Source organism: Molothrus ater, chromosome 9, assembly GCF_012460135.2.
Source record: "Molothrus ater isolate BHLD 08-10-18 breed brown headed cowbird chromosome 9, BPBGC_Mater_1.1, whole genome shotgun sequence".
Lineage (NCBI taxonomy): Eukaryota > Metazoa > Chordata > Aves > Passeriformes > Icteridae > Molothrus > Molothrus ater.
The window spans coordinates 22,064,917-22,077,105 of record NC_050486.2 but is presented as its reverse complement, the minus strand read 5'-3'; the positions used below and the strand labels follow the sequence as shown (position 1 = coordinate 22,077,105).

The 12,189-nt window shown below is 39.5% G+C and overlaps 1 protein-coding gene across 1 annotated transcript in view; it reads right to left on the bottom strand.

Moving 5' to 3' along the window:
- MAST2 (microtubule associated serine/threonine kinase 2) overlaps window positions 1-12,189 on the bottom strand; it is a 187,598-nt gene that overhangs the window by 21,260 nt on the left and 154,149 nt on the right. The window contains 8 exon segments of the mRNA XM_054515725.1: window positions 1,058-1,159; window positions 2,178-2,343; window positions 3,708-3,840; window positions 4,263-4,401; window positions 5,259-5,467; window positions 6,862-6,947; window positions 7,597-7,658; window positions 9,275-9,407. Of these exon segments, the coding sequence (XP_054371700.1) occupies window positions 1,058-1,159; window positions 2,178-2,343; window positions 3,708-3,840; window positions 4,263-4,401; window positions 5,259-5,467; window positions 6,862-6,947; window positions 7,597-7,658; window positions 9,275-9,407 (1,030 nt within the window).

Below are 12,189 nucleotides of genomic sequence, written 5' to 3'. Positions count from 1 at the left end.
TTTTCAAACTAAATTAATATTCATTGCAGATGATACCTTCTTTTTAGAAAAGAAAAGAGCAGAGTAAAAGAGATAAAAGGTTTGCTGAGTGCCAGTGGCACTACAACATGCCAAGTGAAACAGCAGTCTCAGCACTACAGGTATATAAGAAATCAAAAAAAATCAGTCCATCAACTCCTTTTATAAGGCTAGAAACTCTACATCTTTTCCATGACAGCAACATCTTTCAAGTACATGGATTTTAAGCAGAGAAGAACATGTGAAAACCATCTGATATCATTATTAATTCATGATCTATTCATCACCCTTGTGTGCACATGTGCTAAATCTGCTGAACCTTTTGGAATTGTTATATATTTATCTCTAAGCTTTTTTTATCCTTAAAGTGTAATTCTGAATTGAAAATCCCAAATTAAATTAAACTAATCAAATCAATGAAAGATGAGCTGTCATGTGAAACCAGTGTTGCACAAATTACTTTAAAACAAGAATGTAGCTAGAGGTTACTTATTATTATTTACTATGAGGAAATGAGAAGTGTTGGCTTGTAAAACTTCCAACCTGACATTATAATACAGAAAGACTGACAGACATATCTGACTTTGCCAAACAGATTATCAGACTTTGCTGTATGTTTGGAGAATTCTACACTACAGGCCTCTAGGAAGGGGAAAGTTTTCATTTACTTTATTACACCCAGGAATTCACATCCATGGCAAGGATTAAGCTTCTACTCAAAGAGAACTTCAAAGAAATCTGATTATCCACTGTTCAAATGGAGACACAACCCTCAAGCCTATAACGGAGCAGCACAAATCAGAGAAGTGATGTTGCCAAGCTGACAGTGCCCCTTTCCTGTTTCCCAGACAGGACAGTAAAATCTGCCTGGCTCGCGGACATGTGACACCAATTCCCAGAGCCCCACCACACTGAATCCAGTACAAACTGCTGCCCAGCTCCACATGAGCATTCCTCAACACGAGTGGGTGTGCATCACTGGCAAGGTGGCTTCATCCACTGCTTGTGGGCAGTGTTTTCCTGTGCACAAAGCTCTTACCTGTTCCCATTCTTTCCAGAGGATTTTGGCGGAGAAGCTTAGAAATGAGGTCCTGGGCATCTGGAGGCAGTGCATCATCTCCTTCTGGCCAGGCAATTTCATCTGGGGACAAAAAGAGATTTGACATTTTCTACCAGCTTCCCAACTAATTTGAATAACCATTCATACTCCTACACCTCAAAGTGCAGCGTTGAGAACCGCCCCAGAAGCGTAAATACCTTGAATTCAGCAGCTTAATATAATTCAAGCATTGACATTTTTCAAAATGCATGAAATTCAGCATCAGCTAAAGCTGCTGTCAATCCAAGCAGTGCTTGTGAAGACAAAAAAAAAAAGCTTTAAGGACTCTATTAATAAAGTATGAAATGGGACTTCCATGACAATCCATAAACAAAGGCAGTGACAATACTGTGGCTGTATCTCCTGCCTGCACATTCCAGAGTCGTTATACTTGGAACAGAGAGAACAACTCACAGGTAACGATTTCATGCATCATATTTAGTGCTCTGATGAAATTTTCTTTTTACAAAGGACATTTGCCAAGTGTGTTAAAAATTTACTGCTTCAGAAAGCATTCCCAATAGAAAATTATTTCACTGGCATATTCACTGAGTGAACACAAAGCAATTGTCTGTCCAACTCCACGCATGAGAAAGGTTTAAAAAGCCACAAGATGTGAAGGTACTGAGTACAACAACTTCAATGTATTGTGCTCAGAATTTCCTTTCCTTTCACTTATACAAAATTACTAATTGACTAGCATTTGGACCTACAAAAACAATAACCAAAATTAGCCTGAAATAGACCAGTTGGTGGCTACTCTTTTCAAATTCTCCATCAGTTAAGTCAAAAGACAGAACAGAAAAATCCCCAAATATTTTTCCTCAATCCCACAAGGATTTGTATGACTCCCGGACCATGACAGAACTATTTAGGAAGATGTTAAGCAACACAAGTTTCCATAGCTGAAATCAGATGCAAACTGCTTTGACACAGAAATTTAGAAACACTAAAATTAAACCCCACTATTTTATGCCTAGTCCTTCTTGACTAAACTGTGGATCCTCAATATTTTCAAAGCATATTTTGAAACCTCTTCAGAGCCAGAGCAGAAACCTACCACTGATCACTTGTCCAAAGAGCTCTTCAGGTGTGTCCCCAAAGAAAGGAACACAGCCAACCAGGAACTCATAGAGGATGATTCCCATGGCCCACCAGTCCACAGGCTTCCCATAGCCCTGGCGCAGGATCACTTCTGGTGCAATGTACTCGGGAGTCCCACACACCTCAAGAGAAACATGCAAGAGAGCAATAAATTTACAAATTGCCAAATGCATGTCAAAGCTTATTTTGTCTTTTTATTTTTTTTTTCCTTTCTTTCTTTCCCCCCTTCAGAGCTTTACAAGGAAGTTATTAATGTTTTGCCACTAATCACTTCATGTTGTGAACTACTTCCATGGAGCAAGAGTCTATATTTGAAGAAGACATTACCTGCACAGAAATAACATCACATGAAATTAAATGTTCCTAGTGTGGACATGCCAGCTAAGTAGTGCTTTGGTGCATGCACAGGAAAGCATATGGGAAAAATGCATATTCTGTGTGTTTAGGCCTGACAGCTTGATGGATGTCTGCTGGCACAGTTACAGCTATCAGGAACTGAGTTTTGACAAACCTCTCACATCTCTGTGCTAACAGAATTTAGTTTCACAGATGCAGAATAAGCAGCCCAGCATGATTACACACTTCAGCCTTAATCTTGGGAGGTACAGCTGGCATGGACAATGGCTAAGGAAATTACCTTGGAAGATCTAAATTGCCTGGGGCTTAGAAGCAGCAACAACAATAACAAAACAGTTGTAAAAAATGTACCACTGTAAAGTACAAGAATATGATCTAATGACCTAGGAGAGTTCTGTTAGAAAAAGCATCCTTACTCAGAAGACAACAGGAAGACAACACCACAGGATAATTATGAATCAACACTTGGCACAAATAAAAATTCAGCTGTGATCCTAGGTATTTTCAGAAGAGAGAAGCATTTTTTAATCTCATTATACAAGGCACTGGTGAGCCTGCATCCAGAACAGCTCCTTCAACCATGTCCAGAAAATATCAACTCAAACAGAAAGAGTTACATGCAAGAGCTATTCATTCATCAAAGGAAAATCTATTTGTTAGCTACAAGAACTTAGCTGGTTAAGCCTAGCAAAATGAAGGCTAAGGAGAAAAATGACCCTTTTTATCATGGGGATAAAAATCAATGTTTAAGCTCTTAGACAAAATTACAAGAAACATATAGAAACTTGCCAAGAACTTTCTAAGCACCAGAAGGGGGAGATCGTGGAACAACCTTCAGCAAAATCCATGTTACATCCCTAAACCAACTTCTGTTTACACCTGCACTGCTGCCTGGGCCACCCTTTCAGCCTCCTAAACAAAGAGCTGAAGTGCATGACTCCAAAACAAGAAGCTGAAATAACAAACTATGTCAATTTATGTACAAAGATGAGAATGGACTGATATCTTTTTCTCCCATTTTACAGTGCACAGCATCAAGGCAGAGAAGGAGTGCTACTAACTTTGATTCCATCCCATGACAGAATCCTGCATCTGATCCCACATCAACAGACAAAACTTTTCAGCTTACCTGCTTGTCCAGGAATTCCCTGGTATCCTTCTCAATGTGGCCCTCATAAAGATTAGTTGTAAGACTCATTAACCCAATTTTGGACAGTCCAAAGTCTGTTAGTTTAATATGACCCATTGAAGTTATCAGGAGACTAAAAGAAAGAGAAGTAAAACAATGCAACATTCATTTAATTGTGTCCCAAAAGCAATTTCAAACATAAAGAACACAAGATAATGCAAAGGTTGATCTCAGTGTTACATCCCCATTAAACACCTGGAAAAAACCTCCTATGCAGCCAAATATCACAGAGCAGACAAGGCACCTAGGAGTGGGACTACCTTCTGCCAAAACACCATCAGTGTAGCAACACCTTTGGGATAATACCTGAAGACATTCTTCCCACCCCTTTCAGTGTCTATCTGCTTCTACATCAGTAGCAAGAGACTCCATGAAACCTCCTACATGTCAGATGCTGTTGAAGATCAGTGCTGTCTCCAGCCCCCATGTCCTGCTACCTACAGAGTAAGCCCCTGAAGGACTGGCTCTGTTCCCTCTGAGGGCCCAAATACTTACTTATCAGGTTTTAGGTCACGGTGAACAATCCCATAATTGTGTAGGTACTCCAGTGCCAGAACAGTCTCAGCAAAATACATCCTTGCCATATCAACGGGTAGGGCACCAATGTTCTTGAGAAGTGTAGCACAATCACCTCCTGGAAACAAAACATTTGCATGTATGGCACGTTGAAATGGCAAATATCAGTAAGAAACAACAGCTATGGGTCTGCAGTACAAGATTAGACCAAGTTTTCTAAAGGCTGTCTCTCACAACCCTGTTAGGAGGATTTCTAAAGGTCTCTCTATACTCTGTCTTGAACTTAAATAATAAAATGCTAGGAAAATTGAGATCCATATATGGGAGCCTGGGACAGGAATTGTACAGATGTGATTTGCAAGCTGAAGGAAGCCTTGAAGAAAATAAGTCAGGACTCCTGATTGAAGCTTCCTTGGGAACACTGGCCACACATTTCAGTCGACCTTCATTTCTACTTGCAAAGAGGAATTAATATTAAAATTTCCTATTGTCAATACATCTGATTTCATCCCACTAAATTATCTGAAAGAGCACTGATACAATAACTATAATCTTATTTCTCAAACATTCAGTCAAACAAGCCAGGCATAAGAAATTAATCCTATCCACCAGTGGATATTGCTTATAATAAGATATACTGATAAAGTAAAATCAAATTATATTTCAAAGAATAAGCAAACCAAACAATGAAGAAAACAAACCCCAGCATAAAATGACACTTTATTTTTAAAAAGGCTGCTAAAGAACAAAGACTTATGTTTCTTAAATCTTTTTCTAAATGGAATGTCAAGCAAATGTGCTATGAATCCAGCCCTTCCATCCCACAGGAGGAAGGGAGGGTTGCCTTTCCAATGAAGACTGGAAAGTTCATGCTGACTTCTGGCCTCAGCAGTGAGGCTCAGCTCACTGCAAACGTGTTGTATCAGTCCTAGGGACTCACAGCCCCTCTGGAGGAGTGGATACCAACAGCCATACCTTCAACATACTCCATAACCATGCACAGGTGCCGCTTGGTCTCAAAGGAGCAGAACATGCTGACCACGAAGGGATTCTCAGCAAATGTCAGGATATCTCTCTCCACAAAGGCCTGCTGGATCTGGTTTCTCAGGATCAGGTTCTGCTTGTTGATCTTCTTCATGGCAAAACGCTGGCGGGTGGTCTTGTGCCGCACCAAATACACCGCTCTGCAAAACCACACCGAGAGGAAAAGGTCCATTTTCAGTTCAAACTGCTTTGTTGTGGGCTCAGGTTTGGAGTTCTTTGTGGTTTTGTTGGGGTGTTTTAAACAGTGATGTTAGTGTTTTGAATGGATCCTAACAGACTTATCTATGACTCCAGAAAATCCTGTTTCAGTGACAAGCTTCCCTAGAAAAGAAGGAGCCCCATGATGCTTCCTTCCCAAAGCTACTCCACCTTCCTGAATAAAGCAGCATTTTTGCTGATGTGACAAACAAGGAGAAATCTCAAATACCAATGTCACAAAGTTCCATAAGCACTATTGCAGAGCAGCATGTATTTTTCAACACTACAGTGACCACTTTGCTTAAAAAATTGTCCAAAATCTATGGAATCAGCATGAGTTTTTCCAAGCTTCATAAAAATAATCTGACGCAGCACTGTCACCAGGGATTTCCTTCAGTAAAGTATCTCTTACACTTCTATCATTTGCAGATCATTAGATTCCTTCACATTAATAATACAGTTTGCAAATAAAATTTTCATCCAGTCTGCCTGCCTTATTGAATCAGTACTCGCTTCCTTTTCTCTGGAGTACATTACATTTAACATGCTATTGTGTCTCACTAGCCACTGACTATAAAATAAACTCAGGATAAAGACATGTGACTAACAGCAAAACTACCACTTCTCTCTCCCCTTTTTACAAAGTTACATGGGGCCTGTGCAGAAATGTGACTGAAGAGATTTAAAATCTTTTTGTCTCATAATGACTCTTCAACATGCTCCATTGTGTCTTCACTCACTAAAAACCCATGCTTACACTTTTTCCACATATAATTTTTAAAAAGTGATTTGTTGTTAACTAGGCACCCACTTCCACAAAACACTCAAGCACATGCTCAGGTTTTGTTGTTATGACCTACTGAGTATCACTGCCTTTCAGTAACAGCCTAATGACCTCACTGGTAAGGATTTATGAACTGTAAAGAGTCAGGAACTGCCTTTTAAAATTCTGGATAGGCTTGTGTGTGTGGTTAAAATTGAAACTGACTGAATTCATACTTGATTCTTCAATGGATAATAAAATCTAATAGCCTTTCTCGTGTATTACTCCTCACAGTAGATTTACCCCAGTGTAATTCTAGCACTTCTTTTAGCATTTCAAGTGCTCACAAACAGCCACATATGTTACATATATAATCTGAATAAATGAAAGAAATTGTATCCCCCAGAAGAATGCAGAAGATACAGTAACTGTGGAACATCTGTAAGACCCAACTGAAATTACTTTATGCTTTGGACCCAACAAAACCCAGACATTTGCCAAACCTTGCTATAGCCCTTTGCTGGGTAGGACAAAAATAGCATTTTACTCTAATTCAAAGTCTAAAAGTCTTACCCATAAGCACCATTACTGATCAATTTAATAGTTTCAAACTCTTCTTCAGACGGAGTTTTCTTTGACTGGATGGAGGCCCCACGGCTCTGGGGACAGACAACAAGAAAGTGGAAATCAGGAGCAGGAATGACTTAATTCTATATGGGATTTTTTTGTCCTTTTCTTCTTTAGCACTCATTAACTCAAACTCAATCCATTTCTGAATTTCTGGAGTCCTCAGCTTTAGGACAGCTGTCTGTATCCATAGGGTGTTTGCAGATTCCCTCCTCAAATTATTAGCACAAAAAGTCAGTGGACTGTAAGATTCAGGCCTTTCCTTAATATTACATTTTTTTAAAAAAGCAACAAAATAAGGATCTTTGAAACCTAGCCAGTTACATAATTAAAGTTTTCCAGCGGTTTTACTAAAGTCAGCTCTTTTCAATACCCATCACATTTTACAAATGTAAAATATAAAGAATATAAAGAATTCCTCCAGATTATTTTCATTTTTAACTCCAAAAATTTAAAAAAAAATCCACAAAACTTGGTAACAATGCCTATTTTACCACCGCCGTATAAAGATTTTCACATTTTTATGAGCATGTACTCTACTTTTAATATGAGCTTTTAAATGTCTGCACTTTTTTTTTTTAAATTACAATTACTCTGCCTTATAATTAATTCTTTACTGTAGACTACTTCTTTTGAGAGAAAAAAAAAGTGCTAGACAGAGTGAGTGTATTACTGCTTTACCTCGACTGAATCATCTGTCTCGGGAGTGTCTGGGCTGTCATAGCTATTCAACTGGGCCATTTCTGAAAAGAAAGAGGAAAGATTACTCCTAATGATCTCAATCAAACACTATTCTCTTTGTTTATGCAGGAAAACCAGGATTTTAAGAGGTGCTTATAGATGATGAAGGACATTTTCTCCCTCTGTAAAAAGTCACCATAATTATACAGTGATAACCTTTAACATCTTGTATGCTGCAGGCAGTATTATATATAAAGATGAATATAATTAATTGTTCTAATTTCAGCCTGACTTACTCTAGATAGTTTCTATAATAAGTAAAAGCAATAAATGCATGTTTGGGGAAAGTGCTGTCTAGTTAATATTAAAACCTATTACACACATATATGTCTGCATGTAGCCTGGTGGCATCTCTGTGCTCCAAGAAGAAAAAGCATCACATTTCAAACAGCTGCCCTCCACATGACGTGGCTTATTCTGCAAAACACTGAGCAGCAGCAAACTGGGAAAAGTCAGTTTAGGCTACTCAGCTGTTGCAGGAGATGCTGTAAACTCTGCAAGCCCAAATCCTACCTTAGGAGGCTCTGAACAGACATCACTGACATTTCTGGGTGCCCTCCTTACAGTAGGAAATAAGGCACCTTGACATCTCCCCACATTTCCAAAGAAATTTGACTTTAGTAAGGGGAATTAGCAATGGAAAGGTTCTCTCCCATGACAGGAATCAAAGGAAATTTCCCTTTAATGTCAAATGCTATTAAATTGCATTTAGCAATCTTTGGTAGAAATTTTCCCGAAGAGCTCTTCACTTGAAGTCAACCTGTCACTGTCATTCCAGTAAACACCAGAGAAGCTAAACTAGTCCCAGCCAGACTACTAATTTATGTTAAAATTATGCTCTCCTGAGGTAACAAGAAGCATAGTTCAATCACTGAAAGATTCTGCAGTAACCTCCAGTCTCTGTCACACTTTCTATTGTTGCTGAACAAGCTGTGCATGCTCAGAAAACTTGTCATTTCAGCCAGCAAAGTGCCAGGCAGAAGTATTAACTCACTAATTCTAAAGTTACAATCTTCTGGGCCAATGTATGTCTATATAAAGTTAAGCATATGCAATTCTGGCACCTTGCAGAAAAGCTGTTTCTGTCCTTGCATTGCTCTCTTTGGCTTGTCTGCTACACAAGATGTAAAGCTTCAATCTCACCTCCAGCTAAAAATTCATACTCATTGTGGTAATCTCATGGAAAACCACAAAAACCACATTTTTCCCAGAGAGGACAATCAAGTGGGATGACAAAATACTTTCCAACCAGGCCACTAGCAGGCCAGACAGATCAGAAAAATAACAGGTAAATTTACTTTTACTGTCCACCAGCACAAAGAAAACAGTTAAATCCTAAAGCTATTTTCTAACATTGTTTCAGCTTTGATACAGGGAGACATTATTAACATCATAAGTAAAGAACTGTCACTATTGATGTGCCATCCTTACCCCAGCAACATTCCTTTGAGACATGGGGCTGAAAAGGACAGTCTAGAATTTGACAGCAAATGGGGAAATAAGGAAAAATGGCCTAGAAATTCAATCAATAAAACAAAAGCATCCTTCAGCTATGTAGTGACCAGGATATCTGACTATCCTTTCAACAGTTTGCAAAGTACATAAGAAGAGTTCTCACCCTCCAGGGGATCCCTGGTGAGTCCCAGCTGGCTGATAATGTAACGAGGAATGTCGCATTTAATTCCTTGCCCCTCCTTGGCATGGCCTTCTGCAGCTTCCAACAAATGGTAGAACTCTTCAGGATCAAACTCCTACAGCAAAGCAGTGAGAGACACAGAGAGAGGTAAATGATACAGCTTTACAGCTATGAAAAGTTGCTCCCCCTTAGAGGGGAATCCTCAGGAACATCCAAAGGTAATTCTGGGCTCAGCAGTGATGCAGAACATTTCCAGTTACAACAAGCAAGGCAAAGCTTCCCACTCTGCTCTGCAAAACCAACAGAAAGTTATATCCCACAGGGTGTCCACAGGTTTACATCTGCAAATCAAAACAGAACAAGGACTGTAGGGACTTTTACAAACCAAACCCGAACTTTCAAAAGGTCCTCTTAACATAAGTGTTAAGTGTGGACACAATTCCCAGTTTTGTCACATTGAGACGTGCCAGGGAAAGGTCTGTGATGAGAACTGAGGCACCACCTTCTGCCACCTCCATCTGACAGGTGAGTTAACCCAAGAAAAGCCTTTCCTGCTGTCAGTTGTTGCTTCTGATCAAGCCATACACCCACCCAATCCTGCCACTGTCCTAACCTCAGCAATTGCTAATAAAATTATTAATAAAACAACTTTTTTCATAAGAAGTACTGCTGCCCTGTTTCTTGTACTCTACAGTACAGGATCACTTTAGTAACTCAGTGGTGATGCATGTGATCTCTCAGGCCAGAAAAGGTTAGAGAAGGTGTGTTCTCTTGCACTGGACTAAGAGATATAGCAGGAAACAAAAGACAAGCTTTGGGCAGCAGGAGCACTCTGCTTAGGAACAAGTTCACCGGTTAACTTTAGCTCTCCCCTCTACAAACCTCATCATTCATCAGCAATGAGCAGCTTCACCAACACTCTTCAAAAATTCTCCAGTGAATTGGGAGGGTGAAAGGGGAAGAGTTTGAGCAAACAGCTGAGCATGCACAGATAACAGTGAGGGCATCAGTAAAGAACTGCTGTGTGGTCAGCAACGTGAGAGAAAAAGAGCACAGAACTGCAAACAAGAAAAGGAAATTAGAGCTTGTAATGATGTGAAGAGACCTGAACAGAGAACAGATGCGCTTTTCCATGACTGCTCTAAGCAATGCTGCTTGGTTGGATGCTGTCACCAAAGACAGCAACAATGTGAGAAACAGAGTTCCTTCCCAACTCCTCTGGAAAAGGATTAATCAACAGTCCCGGAAGTGGCAGAGAGCAGGAGCCAGACCAGAGAGGACCACAGAGAGACATGGTCCCCAGAATGCAGGGAGAGGGATGGTGGAGCCAAGGAAGGACTTCTCGAGGTACAACTGCAGGTCATTCATTGGTCAGCAAAAGAGAGAGGGAAAAAACCAACTTGGTGACAAAAAACCCCAAACATACAAAACATTAAGGAACTATATAAATTCCAGTTCTGACTTCTTTACAGTAGGTTTAATCATTTGAATACAGGAGAATGAACCCTACTAAGGGGAGGTGGGTGGTATGGAAAAATAAACAAAAAAAATTAGATACTTTTCCCCAAAGATGGTTTCAGAGATGCACAAACCACACTATCATTTTCTTGAAGCCTCAGAGATTGTCTGCCAATAAACATTTCATAGTCCAACAAGTAATGAAAAGACAGAAGCCAAATAGCTGAACTTTGGAATACTTAAATGTTTTTGACTGCATTAAAACAATCACAATCATCACAAGTACTGTCTACATGGACACTTACTTCATTTACAAGGAAGAAAGAAGAATGAGCTGTGTTACTTAAGTTAACCTTAATACTAAATAATAGAAAAATTTTTTATAAATTCATATATAATTGAAGCCAAAGATGGAATTACAAAAAAGTATGTTAAAGATAAAAATGAAAATTGGTTCCCAAAAACTATTTAAACAGTTAACTATCCATTACTATATTTCTTGGTTTATGGGACAAAAGGAACATTAGTATTTAGTTCTTCATGACACCAGATTAAAATAAATATTTGGGAAAAAAATTGCTAGAAAGGCAATGCACGTTGAAAAAAACAGGTAAGACTAACCCACACATCCAGATACTATTTCTATACTTTGGAGCCTGGCCACTTGATTGTCAAGGTTGTCACTACATACTTGGGAATTCATTACTCAAATCTCAATGACTTTGCTGCTTCCACCTGCTCCCACTCATTTTGCAGAACATCAGGTGGAGAAGACATAGAAGGACTTGGAGACCTCTTGATTTGCAACTAAGAGCTGCCTTGAGTTTGGAACTCAGCAGGTACAGACACGGGTTCCTAAGGCCTTCTGAGGTTCCAAGTTTTCCTAGATGATGAGTGTACACAAGCAAAAATGTCAATAGTGAATGCAGCAAATACAAACACAGTGAGTTTAAATTTATCTCCTTTCTCCATTGCCTTCACTGCCAAAATAAATTTTGAAGAAGTGCTGGAAGAATATAAGTGGGAGTCACAAAAACTCATCTAAATCACAAATATGGTTTGAACACCAAGGAATTCCCAGTTTGAATGGAGTTGTGGCCAGGATTTTCAGCGCAGTCTGGCAGAGATTTCTGGAATCAGTAAGTGAAGGTATCTGTCCTGCTGGTTGTGCAAGCAACTTCCTCACTGACAGTGGCTTTCCTTCCACTGCAGGATTCCCAGCAAAGTGATCCATCTGACAGCTGCGGAGGAGGAATAAGTAACCCTCCAAAGTCTACTGGTTCTCAGAACTTCTGCAGGTGTTTCCAAAAACTGATACCAAAGACCAGACTACTCTTGTCTACTTTGTCAAAGAAAGCTCCACAAAAGCCATTCATCTTTCAGTGACTCCAGGAATAAAACTCACCCATGGACACAGTGACCACAACATAACCCACATG